The following is a 22,516-nucleotide window of genomic DNA, read 5'->3' as shown; positions in this document are numbered from 1 at the left end:
CAGTGCCGCCTACCAGTGCCCATCAGCAATATCAGTGTCTGTCAGTGCTGCCTCTTTGTGCCAACTACCATTGCCCATTAGCAATATCAGTGTCTATCAGTGCTGCCTCTTAGTGTCACCTATCAGTGCCGCCTACAAGTGCCCATCAGCAATATCAGTGCTGCCTCTTAGTGCAACCTATCAGTGCAGCCTACCAGTGTCCATCAGCAATATCAGTGACCATCAGTGCTGCTTCTTATTGCAACCTATCAGTGCCGCCCAGCAGTGCCCATCAGCAGTATCAGTAACCATCAGTGCTGCCTCTTAGTGCAACCTATCAGTGCCATCTACCAGTGCCCATCAGCAATATCAGTGCTTCCTCTTAGTGCCACCTATCAGTGCCCATCAGCAATATCAGTGACCATCAATGCTGCCTCTTAGTGCCATCCATCAGCACAGACTCATAAGTGCCACCTTATCAGCGCACATCAGTGCAGGAGAAAAAAAATATCTGTTTTCAAAATTTTATAACAAACCAATAAAAATGTTTTTTTCTCAACATTTTCGGTCTTTTTTTGTTTTAGCCAAAAATAAAAAACCCCAGTGGTGATTAAATACCACCAAAAGAAAGCCCAATTTGTGTGAAAAAAATGATAAACAATTACTTTGGGTACAGTGTTGCATGAGCGCGCAATTGTCATTCAAATTGCGACAGCACTGAAAGCTGAAAATTGGCCTGGGCAGGAAGGTGGTGTAAGTGCCCAGTAAGCAAGTGGTTAAGGTTTGGTCCATTTTCCCCATTTACAAATAAATCTTCCAGTGGTTAATAAATACCTCTAAAAAGAAAGCTCTACCTAAAAAAACATATGTTCATTTGGGTCCAGTGCTGCAGAAAGGACTAATAGTCAAAGTACAGGAGCCTAGCCAAGAAGTGGAGGGGGTGAAAGGCTGGTAGTGAAGAGGTTAAACACTGGGGATAGTATGGAGTAGATAAGTATGGCTGGGGTTAGGGTTGTCACCTCATCCCTTTAAACCAGGATACATTACACAGGAATAAACTCCCTCAGTGCCTCCTATGCCAGCCTCAGAACCTGTGCAGTGACCATATGTCCTGGATTAAAGGGAATGAGGTGGCAACCCCAGCTGGGAACCCTTCTCCCCCCTCCAGGTCACTCACCTGTCCGGTACCCAGAGGCGGGCACTCCTGTCACGTGACACGGAGACGAAGCCCTCACCTGGGGGTAGCGGGCACTGTGCCACCCCCCGCACGTCCAACTCATGCCCGGCCAGAGAGCAGCGGAGCCGGTAACAGCCGGCCTCAGCCATGACACAGCAGCCGCTTTACAATGTGACGGAAATGATGCGGCGGAACGCAAAACCTGGGGCACCATCGGAAGTGACGGCACAGAGGGGGAACCCTGCCCTCCCCGCACAGAAAGGAGCTCCACTCTCCGCTCAGGGCTGTCCTATGGTGCTCCATGTCATTACAGGAAGTGCGTGCTTCCTTACTCCTGTGAGAGGCTAGTAGAGGCCAGAGCAGCGATAACAAAAGCCTCTTCTGTAGTTTTTCTAGGCCGCAGCCACTGCAGGCCTATAGGAACACCTGAGGCTGCCCACATACCTTTACAACCACTTAAGGACCAGTTTTTTTTAACAATTTTGTGTTAAAAATCAGTATTTTTTGCTAGAAAAATTCTTAAACCCCCCCCCCAAACATTATATATATATATATTTTTTTTTAACAGAGACCTTAGAGAATAAAATGGAGATCATTGCAATACATAATGTCACACCATATTTGCGCAGCGGTCTTTCAAACGCAATTTTTTTTTTAAATACAGTTTTTTTTTAATTAAAAAATAAGAAAAACAGTAAAGTTAGCCCATTTTTTTTTTTATAATGTGAAAGATAAGGTTACGCTGAGTAAATAGGTACCCAACATGTGCTTTAAAATTGCACACACTCGTGGAATGGCAACAAACATACTTAAAAATCTTTTCTGCAGGTTACCGGTTTAGAGTTACAGAGGAGGTCCAAGGCTAGAATTATTGCTCTCGCTCTAACAGTCATGGAGATAACTCACATGTGTGGTTTAAACACCGTTTACAGATGTGGGTTCACTTCCGTGCGAGCTCAGAGGGACGAGGCGCTTCAAAAAAATGTCTTTATTTGTTTTACTTTTTATTTTTAAACTGTCACTTTCAATTATTTTTTTTTTTGGATCACTTTTATTCCTATTACAAGGAATGTAAGCATCCCTATAGAAATAAGCAGGACAGGCCCTCTTTAATGTGAGATTTGAGGTCAAAAAGTCCTCAGATCTCACATCTACACCTAAAAGCAAAAAAAAAAAAAATTTTTTTTCAGCAAGAAAAAAATGCGCCCTTTAAAGCCGTTGATCGGAAGCATCTTATGACGTCACTCTGGTCCTCCAAGGCCATAGAGTCAAATGGGTGCCATCTTGCCCTCATTCGACTTCCTGCCTGGGACTGCAACGGACTGCATTGTTTTCCCCGCTACCGATGGCTCCGGTAAGTGGGTAAAACGACCGGGAAGGGGCACATCTCCACCACCCATAAAAGTGATCCTGTGGCGAATTTGCCCCTGGGACCACGTTTGTGTGAAAGGACTGCTAGCCGTGTAAGAAAATACCGGGGTTATGGCAGTTATCTGCTGCCATAACACTGGTATTTAGCGTGAAATTACCAACGTAAAACTGCGGTGGGCAGTCCGGAAGTGGTTAAAGAGGAGTGCCAGCCTGTAAAAAAAAAAAGTCAGCAGCTACAAATACTGTAGCTGCTGACTTTTAATATAAGGACCTGTCCAGGGATTTTGCAATGTTGGCACCCAAGCCGATCCGTCCATCGGTTCAGGGTGCAGGCACCGGTGTTCCGTCAGAATTGGCGACCTGTCAGATAAGGTAACGGAAGTGATGTTCTGTCCGCTGCGCATGCTTCCACCGCTACTAGGTTTGCTAATCTGACAGAACACCTGCAGTCAGAAGAAGGCAGACATCTTACTACACCCAAAGTAACTCATACAGTGCAGCGCAACCAAATACACCACCACAAGCTCCTATCAAAAGCTCTTAATAAAAAAAAAAAAATAAATATATATATATATAAATTTCAGTATATATACCATAGTTTGAAGGCGCTATGACTTTCATGCAAACCAATCAATATACACTTTTTGAGCAGAATTCCTTTTGGCAAAAAAGTTAAAAGAAATTAGATTTTTTATTGGATGCGTTTTGTAGCAAAAAGTAAAAAAATATTTTTTTTTTCAAAGAAAGTATTTTTCTTACAGTGGAACCAAACTTATCGATTTAACAGTTACATTCTGGCGCATGCCCGGAATGTAACTGTCACATTTGGTTGTGCATTCAACCAAAACTGTCAAACCATCAAATAGCTGGTGTCATAACTGATCACATGTGCAGCACCATGGCAGTTGTAGATCAAACAGAGGATAAGATGACAGCTTCCTTGGCTGAAAGTAATAGGAGGGTTTAGTTCTGCTTTAACCACTTAAAGCGGAGTTCCAGCCATTTACTCACCTGTCCAACGGTCCAGCGATGCGGCCGCCGGAAGCCTCGATCCTCTCCCTCGGCGCCGGCATCACTGCTGTGGGCACCCGGCTGTTACAGTTTGCGGCTTCACAGCCGGGTACCCACTGCGCATGCGCGAGTCGCGCTGCGCGCCGTGATTGGCCGGCAATCTTCTGGGACCTCTGACGTGTCCCAGAAGATTGCAGGGAGGGAGGGGGAGAGGAGAACTTCCGCTCAGGGCGCCGCGGCGCTCCGAGCGGAAGTGGGAGCGGGTACCTGTCAAAACTAGGTACCCGCTCCCCCCCCCCAAAAAATGACATGCCAAATGTGGCATGTCGGAGGGTCAGGACTCCCTAAAGCGGAAGTTCCACTTTTGGGTGGAACTCCGCTTTAATATGATGTCCTGGACTTTGAGTGGAGATATCTGAATGATGCCTCATTAAAGCGGAATTCCAGCCTTTTCTGTGTTTATTAAAAGTCAGCAGCTACAAAAAGTGTAGCTGCTGACTTTTAATAAACACACACTCACCTGTCACAGGGTTCAGCGATGCGGCCACCCGAAGCCTCGCTCTTCTCCCTCTCTGCTCTGCAGCGCCGGCATCACTGGCGTGGGCACCCAGCTGTGGCAGTTTGCGGCTTCACAGCCGGGTACGCACTGCGCATGCGTGAGTTGTGCTACGCGTCTTGATTGGCCGGCAATCTTCTGGGACCTCTGACATGTCCCAGAAGATTGCAGGGAGGGAGGGGGAGAGGAGAACTTCCACTCAGGGTACCCGCCCCCCCCCCAAAAAAAATTATATGCCACATGTGGCATGTCAGGGGGTTAGAACTGCCTAAAGCGGAAGTTGCACTTTTGGGTGGAACTCCGCTTTAAGATATCTTTTTTTTTCAGCAAGCGTTTCCCTGCAAAGTAAAAGCCACCATAGCAGCTGTTTAGCCACTTGATTGCTGTCCTCTAACGCTGCCCTCCAGTGATTCTCCCGGCTCACCCGTGCGATAGGGGAGCTGGTGAATAAATCTGCCGGTTTACCTTAAGGCTGGCCGTGGACCAGATGGTCCCGGCCATCTCTATGATCCTCGGAGGCCGAAAGCGACATCATGAGGTCACTTTCAGCACTGGAAGATGCAAACACTGCCTTTTTTTTTTGGTTGAAAAGCCTGAGATTGATTTATTTTTATTTTTTTTTATCTCAGGCTTTCTGGCATAGAGGAGAGTTGTAGGGACTTATAGATCCCAGATCTTTCTGTAAAAGGACCTCTCAGGCCCTATTCCTTTTACAAGGGATGTTTACATTCCTTGAAATAGGAAAAAAGGGATCAAAAAATTTAAAGGATAGTGTAAAAATACAATAATCAATTGAAAGTAGTCCCAGTGGCGGATTTGCTGCAGGATCACTTTAATGGGCGGTGGGAGAGGTACCCCCTCCTGCCACTTCCTGGTTGTTTTCCCTGCTTACCGGAGCCGTCGGTAGCGGGGAAAACGATCCGGTCCAATGGAGTCCGAGGCAGGAAGTCGAGGGAGGGCAAACTGGCCCCCCACTTGACATTATGGCCTTGGAGGAGTGGAGTGACGTCATACGCCGCTTCCTCCCAACATCCTTAAAGGGCACATTTTGTATTTTTTTTTTTTTTTGTTTTTAAGTGTAGATGTGAGATCTGAGGACTTTTTGACCCCAGATCTCAAAGATATCTGTCCTGCTTATTTCTATTGCAAGGGATGTTTACATTCCTTGTAATAGGAATAAAAGTGATCCAAAAAATGTTTTTTAAAGCGACAGTGTAAAAATAAAAGGTAAAATAAATAAGAAAAAATAAACAATTTAAAGCACCCCCTTCCTCCGAGTTTGCGTGTAGATGTCGCACCCACATATACAGTATAAACAGTGTTCAATTCACACATGTGAGGTATCGCCATAATTGTTAGAGAGAGAGTAATAATTCTAGCCCCAGACCTCCTCTGTAACACTAAACAGACGTAAGCTCTTTACCATGTGACCAGCCGTGTCCAATCAAGGCTGGTCACATAGTAAACAGGAAGAGCCGTTGATCGGCTTTCCTCAGTACGTGCCTGACAGGCACGAGTAAAGGAGCGCTGATCGGTGGCTCTCCTGACAGGGGGGGGGGGGGTCGGCACTGGTAATCAGATCATTGCTTACCAGTGCAGACCCTCGGGAGGGGGGGGGGTGCCACTAGAACCACCAGGGATGCCCACCCATGACCCCAGGGATGCCCACCATGACCCCAGGGATGCCCGCTATGGCCACCAGGGATGGCAATCAGGGCTCAGGGAGACCCCCATTGCCCTTCCCATCAGTGCTGCCTGCCAGTGCCGTCCCTATCAGTGCTGCCCACCAGTGCCCATCATTGCAATCTATCAGTGTCGCCCATCAGAGCCCATTATTGCCCACCAGTGCCGCCTATCAGTGCCCATAAGTCCCGCCCATCAGTGCAGATCAGTGCCCATCAGTGCGGCCTATCAGTGCCCATTAGTGCCACCAATCAGTGCCCATCAATGCCGCCTATCAGTGCCCAGCAGTGCCGCCTATCAGTGCCCACCAATGCTGCATATCAGTGCTACCTATCAGTGCCGCCTATCAGTGCCACCCCATCAGTGCCTCATCATCAGTGCCTGTCAGTGCAGTCTCATCAGTGCAGGAAAAAAACGTATTTATTTACAAAATTGTATAACATAAACAAAAAAACTTTTTTTTTTTTCAAACTTTTCGGTCTTTTTTTATTTGTTTAGCAAAAAGTAAAAAACCCAGAGGTGATCAAATACCACCAAAAGAAAGCTCTATTTGTGGGGGGAAAATGACATAAATTTGGTTTAGGTACAGTGTTGCATGACCGTGCAATTGTCATTCAAAATGCAACAGCGCTAAAAGGGGAAAATTGGCCTGAGCAGGAAGGGGGTGAAAGTGCCCTGTATTGAAGTGGTTAAAGTGAACAATGAAGAGAGATAACACCGCTCAGGCTAGTCAAAGTCCACGATTCAAGGTGGGTGCTGAACCTCGGCTCGCCACCAGAAGCATGAAAGATGAAAATGGTCGCACACCACCACGGAATCCAATGAAGAAAAGTTCCTTTATTCACATAAGTGGTACAAGGTTACAGCAGGGTAGGACAGTAGATGCGTTTCACACGACTGCTATGAGCTTATTCACTATGAACAAGCACATAGCAGTCGTGTGAAACGCGTCTACTGTCCTACCCTGCTGTAACCTTGTACCACTTTTCTTCATTGGATTCAGTGGAACTTTTCTTCATTGGATTCTGTGGTGCTGTGCGACCATTTTCTTCTTTCATACTTTAAAGTGACCCTGTCACAGAATTTTGAGAAGAGCAGCCATATAAACCAATAGAAATACTTACCTTTTTGGTGGGTGGGGAGGTTAATCCTGGTTCTCTTCATCACCTTCTTGACACTTCTGTTGTGTTGGATAGTACGTCCACTACTACACTCGGTGGTTCCTTCCAATGTCACCTGTGTCCCGTAGGGATGTATGGCTCAGTGGAAGAAACCATAAAAGGGCAGTGGGGGAATGAACAATCCAACACACTCAGGAAGCTCACAAAGAGGGTCAGGATTTATCTCCAGAAAAGTGAGTACGCTTCATCTAGGTTAGTTATTCTAGTGACAGGGCCACTTAAAGGGTATTACAGTGGTATGGTTTGGTGACCTGTAAAGGAAGCAAACACTGACTACTCATTGATCACCCTGTAATCAGAAGCAGAAGTGAGTACAGGTCCACTTTAACCAATCACGTAACTCTCAGGTCAGCCTTCTGTCACACAACACTCTCCTCTCCATCTATCTTCTCACGCATGGCAATCCTGCCCTGATTACGTCACCTAACGTGTCCTAACATTTCTTGGCCTTGCGGCCGCTCGCGAGAACTTAGCCCTCCACGGATTGGGTAAAGGATCCCACGTGGCTCCAGTTGCTAAGAAACCGTGAGGCCGCAGAAAGCGGAGGGGACCGGGGAGATGTGAGTGTTTGCTGTGTATACTGTCCTTCTCTCACCTATAGTATGACCCATATAGTGTAGTGTATGAGGACAGAAGCGGGAATACATATGTAAATAACGGACTGGTGGTGTAGTTAGTGACGGTGAGTGAGGATCAGCTCACTAAGCAGTGTGCTGGGGCAGGACATGCTGGGACTCTTAGTTCTACAGTAGTGTTACACACACAGGTTATGTGCTGCTTTATGACACGTGATTAGAATGTATAAACAATCTTTACTTATCCTGATCATGTGTCATCCTGAAAACCAGAATCAACCACCTTTATTATTAAAACGGTTTTCATATCCATACAAGTCTATGAGAGTGAAGAATCCGTTTGAAGGAGGTCAGCTGTAGGTCAAATGCACCTGTCAATTCTGAGTGATCTCAGAAGCAAGCCCAGGTTCACAAGGCTCACTCGGGCATCTGTCCAGGACTGTTTACCATTGAGATCGGCGTAATACTGCCGTGTGGGCAGCCAGTTTTCATCATTGGCTGCAGTTACAAAACCTGTACAAATCAATGACCGTCTCCACAGCTGTTTACTTTTAGAGATGGGCTCAGGCGTGTTCGATCTTACCCGCCAGGAAGCTGTCACTGCACACGGCCAATCATAGGCAGTGTGTGATGGGATCAGGCGTGTTCGGATCAAGCCCCCCAGGAAGCTGTCACTGCACATGGCCAATCATGGGCAGTGTGTGATGGGCTCAGGTGTGTTCGATCTTACCTACCAGGAAGCTGTCACTGCACATGGCCAATCATAGGCAGTGTGTAATGGGCTCAGGCGTGTTCGGATCAAGCCCCCCAGGAAGCTGTCACTGCACACGGCCAATCATAGGCAGTGTGTGATGGGCTCAGGCGTGTTCGGATCAAGCCCCCCAGGAAGCTGTCACTGCACACGGCCAATCATAGGCAGTGTGTGATGGGATCAAATGTGTTCGGATCAAGCCCCCCAGGAAGCTGTCACTGCACACGGCCAATCAGGGGCAGTGTGTGATGGGCTCAGACGTGTTCAGATCGAGCCCGCCAGGAAGCTGTCACTGCCCATGGCCAATCAGGGGCAGTGTGTGATGGGCTCAGGCGTGTTCAGATCGAGCCCGCCAGGAAGCTGTCACTGCTCATGGCCAATCATGGGCAGTGCGTGATGGACTCAGGCGTGTTCGGAGCGAGCCCACCAGGAAGCTGTCACTGCATACGGCCAATCATAGGGAGTGTGTGATGGGCTCAGGCATGTTCGGATCGAACACGCCAGGAAACTATCACTACACACTGCCAATCATAGGCAGCATGTGTATGTGCAGCTGTGAGCCAGGAAATGCCTCACCGCCTAAGATTGGCAGCGTGCAGTGAAGGCTTCCTGGCGGGCTCGATCTGAACATGCCCGAGCCCATCACTACTGCCAATCATAGGCAGCATGTGTATGTGCAGCTGCGAGCTGGGAAATGCTTCACTGCCTATGATTGGCGGTGTGCAGTGACGGCTTCCTGGAGGGCTCGATCTGAACAAGCCCGAGCCTATCGCTACCGCCAATCATAGGCAGCATCACCCACTGAAGGTTTCCTTCAGCCCAGTATATACAGCTTTCTTCTGGTTGTATTTAATCACCACTGAGTTTTTAATTTTTTGCTAAACAAATGAAAAAAGCCAAAACATTTTGGAAAAAAAAAGTTTTTCTTAGTTTCTGTTATAAGTAATTTTTCTCCTGCACTGATGGGCACTGATGCAGTTATAGGTGGCAATGATAGGCAGCACTGATGGGCTACCAGTGCTGTCAGCTGTGAGGAGATGAATGTCGATAACCAGGAAGTCCTGTTTACAGTGTAATCAGCTGTGATTGGACACAGCTGATCACATGGTAAAGAGCTGCTGTGATTGGTTCTTTACCCCAATCGGTGACCAGCTGTGTCCAAAGGACACAGCGATCACAGATCCCTGCTGATGCGTGCCGCAGAGGGCTCGCGAGAAGCGTGATCACGAAGGAAGTCAATAGATGCCCTCCCGGCAATGCGACTGCCATGTAGCTGTCATTCGGCTACAGCACCGTTGTGAAGAGGTTAATTGAACGAACTGAAGGTAGAAGCCGTTTGGATGGCTACCTTGCAGAGCTGCTCCAGATTTTGCACTCTCCAGTTTTAGTAAATCAACCCTTGTGTACAATGTTAGATTTACCAAATCTTTGTAATATGAGGACTAGGGATGAGCTCAGGCGTGTTCGGTTATGATCCTGAGCCCACCTGTGCTATCCCATCAGGAAGCTGACACTGCAAACAACCAATCATAAGCAGCTGAGGCATTCCCTGCATGAATACACGCCCTTGTATACTTGCAGCTGCAGGGCAGAAAATGCCTAGGCTACTTATGATTGGCTGTCCTCAGGGATATCTCACGCTGGTTTGGACTCCAAACGCGCTCAAGCCTATCCCTAATGAGGACCTACCGGATCTATCCAATCAATTTGTTTGCAATTAGGCAGGCCCTTGTTTTACATAGTAGTTAGTAGATGTAAATGATTTTCAAGTTCAATCAGATTGCAACATGCATGGTGAGCTTAAGGAGGAATTTGACTGCAGGTTGTTGTAGTTATTTGCACTTCTTTATTAAATAAGGTTCCCACAGGCATGGATGTTCTTAACAGGTCAGACAAGGATTTTATGTCTGTGGGTGTCCTCCAGACCTACTGATTGGCTCTTCATGACAAGGGTGGGGGAGGGGAATCTGGCAAATAGGCAAATTTTAAAACCTGTTTGATCATTTTGGTTACCATAAGGTGGTCCAAATGTGCCTTCATGGGTAACTCTACCTTTTAAAGGTAATAAGCTGCTACATTTGGGCTTATGCAGGAATCGGAATGTTCAGTATTTGTTATAAGTTTACTGAGATAAAACTCGCTGTATATTAGTCAGTATTTTTATACTTTCTTTTTTTTTTCCCCTTAAGCATCATTAAACATGGCGAGCAGTCAACGACCACCATCAGCACGTCCCATCTCAAGAGGAGTTATCGGCTCTATTCCAAACAGACCTCCAACTGGAATGAGAGCCCCACCCACAGCAAGCAGGCTTTCAACTGCTGTAAGTACTCCCTATTACTATCCATATGAAAATACGCTATGGTAATCTGGTATCAAATCTGTTGTTAGAAACAGCAGTACTGTATTGATACCGGACTGCTGGCCCAGAAACTGTATGTTCTCACCTGTACCCTAAACTTCCCTGTAGTCTTCGGAAGCCATTTTTGGTAGGGGAGCCTGTATAGATTAAATTTATTGTCTCCTTTTTATCTGATATTTATTCAAGGTACATAGAACATGGAGCAGGTATAGGAGCACAGCACATGGAGCATGTCTCTCTCAGTGAAATCATCAAAGCCCGGCTGTCAGTGTGACAGCTGCCCACTACGTTGTACGGACCCGACGGCGGGGGGTTTCACACTGCCTGCAGCCACTGGGATTGTGTGTAAAACTGACAGGCAGACTCATGCCTGTCAGGTAAACGCATTTGGGCGGTTGCACTGCCACCCAATTGCTCACACACACACACACACACACACACACACACACACACACAACCCCAGTACCTGTGCCTATCTGTGGGCCTGGGTTCCGGCGGGAGGAGAGAAGTGAGAATAGCAAACACACGTCTGCTTTCCTCCCCTTCTTGCTGTGACCCGCAAAGTGACATTTATGTTGTCACTTCCGGTTCAGCCTCTCCATGTTACTGGCTAGCATACCTGGGAAAGACTGTAATGCAGTGCAATTTGCATTGCAAAACATTTAGTGGAGCTTAGAGGAAACGTGCAGTTACGCCCAAGCACATAAAATCCCCCCCAAAATAGCGGCGGCAGCAACCGACAACTGATGGAAACATCGACTGCAGTGCCGACATCGCTGGACTCCAGGACAGGTAAGTGTCCTAATATTAAAAGTCAGCAGCTACAGTATGTGTAGCTGCTGACTTTTAATTTTTGGAGCAGGAGAGGGCAGGCTGGAACACCTCTTTAAGGGCAGTGGGTGATCCAGAAGCCCATCTTTATAGACAATGACTCCGTGCACTTGTAAATCTCTTCATATGGTTTCTAAGGAGCCCATACAATTATCAATTTGGAACATTATTCATAAAGAAAGAAGGAAAAGAAAATAAAAAGAGGGGAAGGAGTGCCACCAGTGGGATCAAGGCTTGATAATGCTGTAGAGGGGGGTTCAATTGTAACCAAAATGGCCCGACTCATAAAAACTAGAAAGCACTGACAACCTATACTCAGCATAGCTGTGACATCAATCCGGTTATCTAGCTAATAATTGTTTGAAATCATCCGTACAGGAGAACTCACTCCAGTAGAACCACTTATTTCTGAATTTTTCTTGTGTATATTTTATAGAACTTGTGAGACTTTTCATCTCCCTAATATCCTCTCTTCATTCATTTATGATAAATTTGGAGCCTGCATTGAAACATAAGGACAAACAGGGTAGTTGTCTCTTCCCAGCAGAGGCACAGACAGTAAGAAAAACTGCTGGTATTAACCTTGCCCCAAACATTCCAAAAGTTAAAAAAATAGTTTTGGTTAAATATACACTAGAAGAAAACTTTGTACTACAGAACAAATTCTTTCTTTCTGTCTGTCTACAATTTCAGTATGACATTGTGAGTATTTTTATGGATTTTTTTAAATGTAATTTTAGACGTTTTGACTAAAATTTGAGAAAATGTTACTATTTAAATTGAAAAGTGTGTTCAACAACCCTTTTTTTAAATTCTATGAATGTACCATTAGTTTATATCATTACAGTCTAGTTAAGCGTTGGTATACTTAACCTTTAAGAGTGAATCAGCCCTATGTTCCATTGTAGGTTTTATTACTGATTTTGTTTCCCCAGATGCTGCCTGGTACTGCCAGACCCGGAACGCGTGGTGGGCCACAGGGTGCAAGTGGAGTACTTGCAGCACAGATAAGAGTAGCAGACCGACCGGTTACTCAGCAAGGCTTAAGTGGAATGAAAACTGGGATAAAAGGTAGAACTGACTTTGTATAAACAACATAAATGTTGTTATAATAATAGTTGTAATAATAATAGCAATGTAAGAAATAATAATAAAAAAAGATAGATAGATAGATAGATACACTACCGTTCAAAAGTTTGGGGTCATTCAGAAATGTCCTCATTTATTTTGAAAGAAAAGCACTGTTTTTTTTTTTCAATGAAGATAACAATAAATTAATCAGAACTACAGTCTAGACATTGTTAATATGGTAATTGACTATTCTAGCTGGAAACGGCTTATTTTTAATGGAATATCTACATAGGTGTACAAAGGCACATTTCCAGCAACCATCACTTCTGTGTTCTAATGGTACATTGTGTTAGATAATCGTGTTAAAAGGCTAATTGATGATTACAAAACCTTTGTGCAATGATGTTAGAACAGCTGAAAACTGTCGTGCTGATTAGAGAAGCTATAAAACTGGCCTTCCTTTGAGCTAGTTGAGTATCTGGAGCATCAGCATTTGTGGGTTTGATTATACTCTCAATATGGCCATGAAAAGAGAAATTTCTTCTGAAACCTCAACAGTCTGTTCTTGTTCTGAGAAATGAAGGCTATTCCATGCGAGTAATTGCCAAGACACTGAAGTATTCCTACAACGGTGTGTACTACTCCCTTCAGAGAATAGCACAAACGGGCTCTAACCAAAATAGAAAGAGAAGTAAGAGGCCCCGGTGCACAACTAAGCAAGAGGACAAGTACATTAGAGTCTCTAGTTTGAGAAATAGGCCCCTCAAGGATCCTCAACTGGCAGCTTCATTAAATGGAACCCGCAAAATGCCAGTCTCAACGTCCACAGTGAAGAGGCGACTCCAGGATGCTGGCCTTCTAGGCAGAGTGGGAGAGAAAAAGCCATATCTGAGACTGGCCAATAAAAAGGAAAAAAGATTAAGATAGGCAAAAGAACACAGATAATTGGACAGAGGAAGATTGGAAAAAAGTCATATGGACAGACGAATCTAAGTTTGAGGTGTTTGGATCACACAGAAGAACATTTGTGAGATGAAGAACAAGTGAACAGATGGTGGAGGAGTGCCTGACACCATCTGTCAAGCATGGTGGAGGTAATGCGATGGTCTGGGGCTGCTTTGGTGCTGTGAGAGATTTGAGCAAGGTAAAAGGGATTTTGAATAAGGAAGGCTATCACTCCATTTTGCAATGCCATACCCTGTGGACATCGCTTCATTGGAGCCAATTTTCTCCTACAACAGGACAATGACCCAAAGCACACCTCCAAACTATGCAAGAGCTATTTAGGGAAGAAGCAGTCAGCTGGTATTCTGTCTGTAATAGAGTGGCCAGTGCAGTCACCAGATTTCAAAATTGAGCTGTTGTGGGAGCAGCTTGACCGTATGGTACATAAGAAGTGCCCATCAAGCCAATCCAACTTGTGGGAGGTGCTTCAGGAAGCGTGGGGGGAATTTCTTTAGATTACCTCAACAAATTCACAGCTAGAATGCCAAAGGTCTGTCTGCAAGGCTGTAATTGCTGCAAATGGAGAATTTTTTAATGAAACCAAAGTTTGAAGGAAAAAAATAATTATTTTAAATAAAAATCTTTAATTTTAACCTTGTCAATGTCTTGACTATATTTTCTATTCATTTTGCAACTCATTTGATGAATAAAGTGTGATTTCTCATGGAAAACATGAAATTGAGTGACCCCAAACCTTTGAACGGTAGTATGTGTGTGTGTGTGTATATGTATATATATATATATTATTTTTACAGTCTTATATCTGTTTATAGTTCTGTTCAACAGATGGATTAAAGCTATACCTTATATGTTCTGCATTGCTTGTGCAGCACTATGCTTGTTGCCTTTTTTCTTTTTAAAAATGCTTTTCCTGGCTTTGCGTCATGTCAACAAACAGAGAAACGAAGTGGACCTGTTGTATGCTTACATGAGTACCGTAAGTATATGAAAGCAAGTTTTAGTTTTCCTGATGCTGAGTCATGGCCACACACTACAGATCAGCTTCTCCCTTTTATGTGCTAACATGACTCGGAGCCAGGAAAGGAAAATACAATTTCTGTCATTTTACAAATTTAACAGCAGAGGGCATCCTTTTTAACAGTAGTGATTTAAAGTTATATTAAAGTCGTTTTTTTTTCTTTTTTTTTTTTTTTTTTATAACAAATATGGTATACTTACCTGCTCTGTGCAGTGGTATTGCACAGAGCAGCCCAGATCCTCCTCTTCTGGGGTGCCCCGTTGGTGCTCCTGGCCCCTCCCTCCTGCCAAGTGCCCCCTCAGCAAGCAGCTTACTCTGGGGACACTCAAACAGGCTTGCACCCAGGCTGCGGCTCTGTGTGTTCATTCACACACAGAGCCGCAGCGTAGCTCCGCCCCCCTCTCTCACCTCATTGGCAATGATTGGCTCTCGCTGCTGCCTCAACCAATAAGGAGTGAAAGTCCCTGGAGAGCCAAGACTCCGTGCAAATTGTTGGATTGAGATAGGGTTTAGATAGGTATTGGGGGGGGGGGGGGGCTACTGCTGCACACAGAAGGTTTTTTTACCTTCATGCATATGCATGAAGGTAAAAAAAACCCTTAAGCCTTTTGCAAATACTTAAAGTCCTTGGATGGATTCTTTGAAAAAATGCAATATTAAGCTGTGTTGTTCTAGGTACAAACTTTCCATTGACATAGCATAGGTAATAGAACCAAGTGGAGAATCATGTTGGATTTATGCTTGCTTTCTTCAGAGAAACTCCTTCAGCAGTAAAACCCATGTGTTCCTAACGTAGTTTCTCTAGACCAGCATTACACATCTGCTTCTTCACAATCCGTTTACCATTTATATCAGGAATATGTTGGTGGTTAGGATACAGCAGGGGGGGCCCAACCTTTTGAAGAGTGAGGGCCGCTTGGGCGACTTGGTAACCGGTTGCGGGCCACAATGAGCGGAGTGGGCAGATAATAGGTCTGTGTCCACTCTGCATATGCAGAGCAGGCACGGACACAGCTTATTCTACTCTATGGGCCCTCCGATCCTATCCGCCCAGACGTATGAATTGGAGATAGGCAGGTGTAAACAGATACAAATTGGTTTGCATCTGCCGCTTTATAGAGGTGAATGGAGAGTCCGATTGGGTCCGCCTGAAAAACAGACAGGCAGGCCCAAATGGACTGATCATGTGAAAGAGGCCTAAGGTTGTTCCCACACTGAGGCGCAGCCGTTTACCTGCACTGCAGGTGCAGCACAATGTACCTGTGGCTTTCCTGCGGGTTAGCTGCACTTTGCTATAAAATTCTATTACATCCTGCAGGTGTGGTGCACTTTCTGAAAGCGCACCAAACCTTAAGCTAGTAACAAAAGTCTATGGCTCAGTGCAAGTAACCCTCAGGTGCACTACACTGCACCGTCAGATCAATTTAAAGGCAGCCTAGTGTAGCTAGTGTACAGAACAGAAATGCCCATTGCAGCTGGCTGTTGCTGTCCCCCAGGGTGGTATGGTGGGCTGCTGCTGTCCTCCAGGCCAGGTATGGCTGGGGGCTGTTACTGACTGTTGCTGTCTCCCAGGGTGGGTACGGCTTGCGGCAGCTGCTGCTGGCTATCCTCTGGGACGGGTATGGCTGGCAGGTACTGCTGGCTGTCCCCCATGGCAGGTATGGCTGGCTGCTGCTACTGGCTGTCCCCCAGGGTGGGTGTGGCTGGCTCTGTTGCTGACTTTTCCCCCAGAGCGAGTATGGCATGTGGCTGCTGCTGGCTGTGCTCCAGGGTGGGTATGGCTGGCAGCTGCTTCTGGCTGTTTTCCCAGGGTGGGTATGTCTTGCGGCTGCTGCTGGTTGTTCCCCAGGGTGGGAATGGCTGGCTGCTGCTGGCTGTCCCTCAGGGCGGGTATCACTGGCAGCTGCTGTCCCAGGCATAGTGCATTTGGTATTCCTTCTCCTGTGACAGGAGCCGCTGCCATACCGGCTTTGCTGTCTACTGCAGCCACATGCTTCCTCTAGCGCCGGCTACATTCTTCACACTGATGCTCAGGGATGGCGGGTAAGTAACCCGCGATCTGGGCTTGCAGACCTGCAATGGGACAGTGGTTGGGCACCCTTGGGATACAGGTTATTTCTGCCTGCCTTGTAGGTATTGTTTTAGTTCTTAGATATTGATTTTGAAGCAGTTTGTGAGCTAGTTAAATTTGATGGAAGTGGGCGGTGGCGGTGACCACTTTTTGCCATATTGTTAACCCAACCACCCCATACCTTATCAAACTTATTAGGCACTCCTCTGCTAGTATGTGTTGCCCTGTAAAACAATAGAAACTTGTTAATGAGCGCTTTTCCAGGCAGCAACAGCAGGGCCTGCAGGTTTTTTTCCCATGAGATAAGTTTTCTTGCATAGTAAAGCAGTAATATTGGCAGAGTACGGATCACTCTTCGTGGGGCCAAGGAGTCTACCAATCCTGTGTTTATCTTTTATTTTTACCACTTCTGTGCTCTCTGGCAGTACAAAATATTTTGTGTCACTGTTATGTGAGTAACCATAATATAAGCCTGTCAGATCTAATTCGATTAAATAAAAAAATCTGAGAAGCAAGTGCAAGGGCTGTCTAAGTAGAAGTCCAAGGAAAGCCACCACCAACCCCAAACACACTGCCTCTTACCCTAAGCGGTGGACCCCCCCCTGCACAGAAGGTCAAACAAGCATAGCAATATCCTTAGAAGTTGAGACACAGAAACCATTCGTTCCCCAGGGATCCTTAGTATATGACAATATCCTCCTTCAGTCGTCTCCAAAAACTCAGATTGCTCATGAATGTAAAGAGAGACACATCATAAGGTAGTACGTTCAAAGATCGGTATTTTAAACCAAGTAGTTCAACCTACATTTGACATGTTTAAGAACAGCAACTATCTCCTGAAGACAAATTGTTTCCAACCCAAAAGATGGCCACCATGTCCGAGTGCGTGATGACGTCAAGGGAGGAGGTTAGACATGTGACGTCTAATATTATCGCTGCACTTCTCTCTGTCATTATTTATTTTTATGCTGTTATTCCCACATATATGTGCCAACAGCTGGACTTCAATGATCGATTAAGTTTCATTGTTATATGTTTATTTTTATCGCGCCTTATCCTAGTGCAACTTTTTGTTATATTTTTTAATAATATAAGCCTATAGATATCAGTGCTGATAAGGTTAATTTCACTTTTCAGGTCCTCAGAGACAGATTCTGGACAAATCCTACTTTCTTGGGCTGCTTCGGTATGTTAATGAAATTCTACAATGCCTACAGTATTGCCTGTTCACACACCCCTAAATGTTTGTACATTTGCCAGCTATACAGTTTAGCCAAGTGGTTCAGACTTTTTCAAATACTGTTTTACCATATTACTGCCACATATAATTCCCAATTTCTCAATCAGCAGTTCTAGTGTTACCTTCCAGTTAGGTAAATCTCACTTTGTGAATCTGACATTTGCTTTTCTTTAAGTGTTAGGATTTCTGTCCTGACATTTGAAACATGAGAGGTACTTCCATGCAAGTATTGTATTACCCTTCAAATATAAATCAGATAACAAACATGGCATTGCATACTGCAGTTTTTTTCATGTTGGGCTGAAAATGCTGCAGGTGCTCACCATAGTGATAAAAAGTCTTCGGATAGGCCTGGTCTACCATGTGAGCATCGATAGTTAAATTGGAAGCCACATATGATATAAAGGGTGACCTGCTTTCCAGCTAATAGCTCTCTAGGGTAAGATCAGTCTGGTAGGTCAGGAAACCTACAGAGCTGATTTAGCAAGTTTAAACAGCGCTCTTCAGAACTTGGTGGATTTGGCGTGTGTATGTATGTGTGTGTGTGTATATATATACAGTGTGTGTGTGTGTGTGTGTGTGTATATATATATATATGATCCAACAACCCTTTACATTGACACCCCAAGATCTCAGTGTGAACCATTGTGCGATGTGGGAACCGGCACTGATTCGCAGGGTTTTCCCGCATCGCGCCAGTGTGAACCAGGACTAAATATAACAGCTCCAGAAAGCAGAGTGCTCCACATAATTGCAAATTTGCCTCCGATGTCCTATGTGAAGCTTGCATGGAAGGATAAATCAATTTTCCTACAAAATTCCATGTACGTATGTCCATTTGAGAAAGGCCAAGTTTACTTACATGGATATACGCTGTATATCACGGGGGGTTTTATTTGCTTCCTGAAAGTCTTCAGGCAGATATATATAAACCAAGGTCTTTTTTTGTGTATAACCTTAATCATTTCATGAGCTGAGTATTTTTTAAGCAGAACTAAACGAGAAAAAGGTTAAAAATTGCAATCAGGCAGGCTATTTATCTTCATTACAGTTTATACTAAACTGCACATGGGCAGCTGAGGGTACATTCTCAGCATGGTACCTGTGTAATGGGATGCATGACCTCTTGCATGAAGGTGTGCGTTGCGTCATCATAAGCAGGTCCTGAGAAATGTGAAAAAGTTGTACATTCTAAGTACTCTTCTGTAAGGTTAATTAAATTCATACTAAGCACACACTGTTTAGTTTACATCATCCCTTTCTTTTTCTGTATGTGGATGATGGCACTATAATTTTTTAAATAATAAAAAAAAAACATCCAAGTACCTTTTTCCTAATCTATATACAGCTGTCACATGACCCACACCCTTCCCAGCCTGTCTGCAGGGAAACATAAGCAGGAGGAGCTTCTAATCAAAATAAATAATTGTAATAATCTGTTTTAAATTGTTATACAAATATATATTTGAACTAAAATCTTTATTATTATTTGGCAGTAACATAAAGTGGGTAGATTTCTGCCAGTCACAGGACGTGTCACGCTCCTCCAGTCTGTGTCTTAGAATAAAAGGGAGATGAAGCCTCCATCAGTCTACATGTAATATCCACCCCATTGTGTTTAGCTGGTTAGTGGGCATGGACGGGAAAGGAAAGGAGTGGGCTGTCCTTTACCAATGTGTATATACGCACATGTGTGACTGTATAGTCACTTGGGCTGCTCAGATGTGATGGAGAGGAAATGCTCAGCATAGAAACTCACTGAAAACTGAACTGTGTTGCCACCATAGCTGCAAAATCCATAGCTGCAAAATCCATAGCTAAAGTGGGGACATGGAGAGAAGGCGGAGATAGAGAGCAGCAGGATCAACCAGGCTTTTTCATAGTTTTTTTATGATGTGGGTTTAGTGACACTTTAACATTCTCTCAGTAAGGGGCATTTTACATTTGGACTTAAAAAGTTGTACTGCATTCACAAAGGGGTATGTATGAAATAAGAATCCATTGAAGTAGATCTTGATAGATATGGCATTTTAGACAGAAATGTTGCTGCTGAAAATTGGGATTCATTTCTATTGATTCTGTCTTAATCTCTGTAACTCCTGTTTCTTAACATTATTGTCAACCTTTAGGAGTAAAGTGAACGAGCTTACAACAGAAATGGCAAAGCTGAAGAAAGAAGTTGATACATATAATCAAGAGAATTCAGTATTTTTGTCATATGAGAAAAAGTAAGTTATTGTTTAGGATCATTTGTTGTATAGAATGATAACTTAAATTTCTGCTAAGAATTTATGCGTAAGAATATGGTTTTAAATTGACTAAAAAAAAATACCAAACATGTTATACTTGCCTGCTCTGCGCAATCGTATTGCACAGAGCAGCCCCATCCTCCTCTCGTGTCCCCTGCCGGTATGTCAGGGCCTGGACTTGAACCTCCTGACTCTGCTTGCTGAGCCACCTGGAATGCTGGACAATTCTTTGAACCTTTTTACAATTAGATGAAAGCTGGCAACTCGGAATGCTCTTGCGAAGAAAATTCTTTATTGGCTACATGTATAAAAGCATAATACAGTAAATGCTAACACGTTTCAACTTTTGCAACCTTCCTCATAGCATGCTATTTCTTATAGTATGATATCTTGAATCTTGTTTGTCATGAACCTTGAACTCCAATGAACCTCCTGATTTAAGCCATGTCTCTGCACTTCCTGTTTGCCAGATTATTGTGCTCTCTCCAGCCAGTATCTCGCTTTTGTCTCTCCTGCTGCTGTCCGTATCTTTGCTACCGACCTTTGGCTTGTTCCTCAACTGCGCTTCTGCTTAATCCCAACCTGCAACTTTTTCTAACCGAACTTTGGCTTGTTCCTCGACTACGCTTCCGATTGGTCCCTACCTGCTGTATCTGCTTCTGGACCCCGAATTGCTCACCTCCTGGTGGGGCAATCCTGAAAACTGCGACCTGATACTAACATGCAGCAAAGCCCATTTCCACCATCAGGAGCTTTGGTGAACAGCAGTCAGTACTTAGACCCCACACCTCAGGTGAACCCCTGTCATCAGCCAGGGTGACCTGCGTGTATGTTTGTCCCACTTCTCGGTGATGCTGCTCCACTGCTGTAGCTACTGGCCTCTGAGCCTTATTCCAGACCATGACAGTGTTCCTGGCTTCTCCTCTCTGTCGAGTTCCCCCATAGCAAGCCGTTTGCTATAAGGGAACTCGTGTGGGCTCGGCCCCAACCCTGCTCCCTCCTCACTGGCTGTGATTGACAGCAGCAGGAGCCAATGGCTCCTGCTGCTGCCTCTTTGCCCAATGAGGAGAGAGAGCTAGGAGAGACACATTACTTGATCGAGATCAGATAGTAAATTTTTAGGGGGGGGCTGGGGGAGGGGAAAGCTGCCTGTAGAAGGTTTTAAACTTTAGTGCATAGAATGCATTAAGGTAAAAAACCTTGAACCTTTTTAGAACCACTTTTAGATATTCTACATAGAGTGCATTTGCAGGTCTCCCTGGACCTGTGTCTTAATATTTAATCTTACCAACTATGTAGCTGTTTTTTGTTTTTATGTCTTACAGTACTGTAACAATATTAGTAGTTTGCACTGAAAACTGGCATTACATGTATTGTTTTCACAAGGAAAATGTCTTGCCCAGCCAATGTAAATTTTTTAAAATGGTCCAAAGTGTCAATTTTAATAGTTAGAGTCCAGTTTCTGATTTAGGCCTCATGCGCACGCCAGAAAAAAGTGGCTGCAAAAACACGCCTTTGAAGTGTTTTGCATTGGTGTTAATGCGCATTAGTGTTAAGCAGCTTTTCTCTGCCCTCTTAACTTAAAAACGCTTAACTCTGTATACACCGTTAACACGTGTTTAGCTGCGTCAGGCGTTTTTACAGCTGTAACGCAGCTGCTCCAGAACACACTGGCCCTAAGTTTTGTTTTTGCAGCTTAAAAACGCCTATGCCACTTACAGCTCCTAAAAGCCTGTGTGTGCATGGACACATAAAATCAAATAAAGAGGAGTTTTTAAGCTGTAAAAAAATGCCTGACACCCCTAGGAACAGCTATAAAAACATCCAGTGTGCATGGGGCTGAAGAGGAAGACTTGGGCCTGGATAGGCAAAGAAAGACTTTTCATTTTAAGCTGGCTCCCACAGCATCTTATACCTGTGCCTACTATACTAACATTCCTTCACCGCTCTGTTTACCACTGACGGCTAAGAAATGAAGCCCAGTGGGAACCGCGTCTGTGGTCCCTTGTGGCTAATTCCAAAGCACCAGCACTGTCATGAGTCACATGATTCTCTATACTTAGGAGTTCCAGGTATATCTTTTTATCCTTGGAGGTAAAGGGAAGGTATGTGCTGGTATGTGACATTTCGGTTACCTGTTACTATTTCCTTACATGGGCAAAGTACACATTCACTTTACAAATGACATCTCTGCTCCGCTTTGTAACTGCCTGACAAAAGTCTGCTTTCATTTACACTACCATTAGAAATGTTATCCTCCATTGCTTTTGTTATTTTTTAAGTGCTCATACTTCTATGGATAATATAGTGCAACTCTTCACATGTTTTATCTTCCTACTTGTTGTCCTTATTTCTAATAAGTTCAAGCAGTTTGCTTTACTTGGCTGCTGTACATTAAACTTGTCTTTTTAAGTATCTCATTGT

At 44.6% G+C, this 22,516-nt stretch overlaps 2 protein-coding genes across 2 annotated transcripts in view; one reads left to right on the top strand and one right to left on the bottom strand.

Moving 5' to 3' along the window:
• The window catches only part of PLAA (phospholipase A2 activating protein), a 46,578-nt gene extending 45,194 nt beyond the window's left edge, over window positions 1-1,384 (bottom strand). Inside the window, exon 1 of the mRNA XM_082247030.1 lies at window positions 1,157-1,384. Coding sequence (XP_082103156.1) covers window positions 1,157-1,305 — 149 coding nt within the window. The 5' untranslated portion in view covers window positions 1,306-1,384. The remainder of the gene's footprint in view (window positions 1-1,156) is intronic.
• Window positions 1,385-7,460: 6,076 nt separating this feature from the next.
• The window catches only part of IFT74 (intraflagellar transport 74), a 172,643-nt gene continuing 157,587 nt past the window's right edge, over window positions 7,461-22,516 (top strand). The window contains exons 1-5 of the mRNA XM_082247043.1: window positions 7,461-7,518; window positions 10,474-10,607; window positions 12,413-12,548; window positions 17,741-17,789; window positions 19,973-20,071. Of these exons, the coding sequence (XP_082103169.1) occupies window positions 10,485-10,607; window positions 12,413-12,548; window positions 17,741-17,789; window positions 19,973-20,071 (407 nt within the window). The 5' untranslated portion in view covers window positions 7,461-7,518; window positions 10,474-10,484. The remainder of the gene's footprint in view (window positions 7,519-10,473; window positions 10,608-12,412; window positions 12,549-17,740; window positions 17,790-19,972; window positions 20,072-22,516) is intronic.

The sequence above is a fragment of the Pelophylax lessonae genome (genome assembly GCF_965119305.1).
Source record: "Pelophylax lessonae genome assembly, chromosome: 1".
In the NCBI taxonomy this organism is placed as follows: domain Eukaryota; kingdom Metazoa; phylum Chordata; class Amphibia; order Anura; family Ranidae; genus Pelophylax; species Pelophylax lessonae.
The sequence above is the reverse complement of the archived record's forward strand: the minus strand, read 5'-3'. Positions and strand labels throughout refer to the sequence as shown.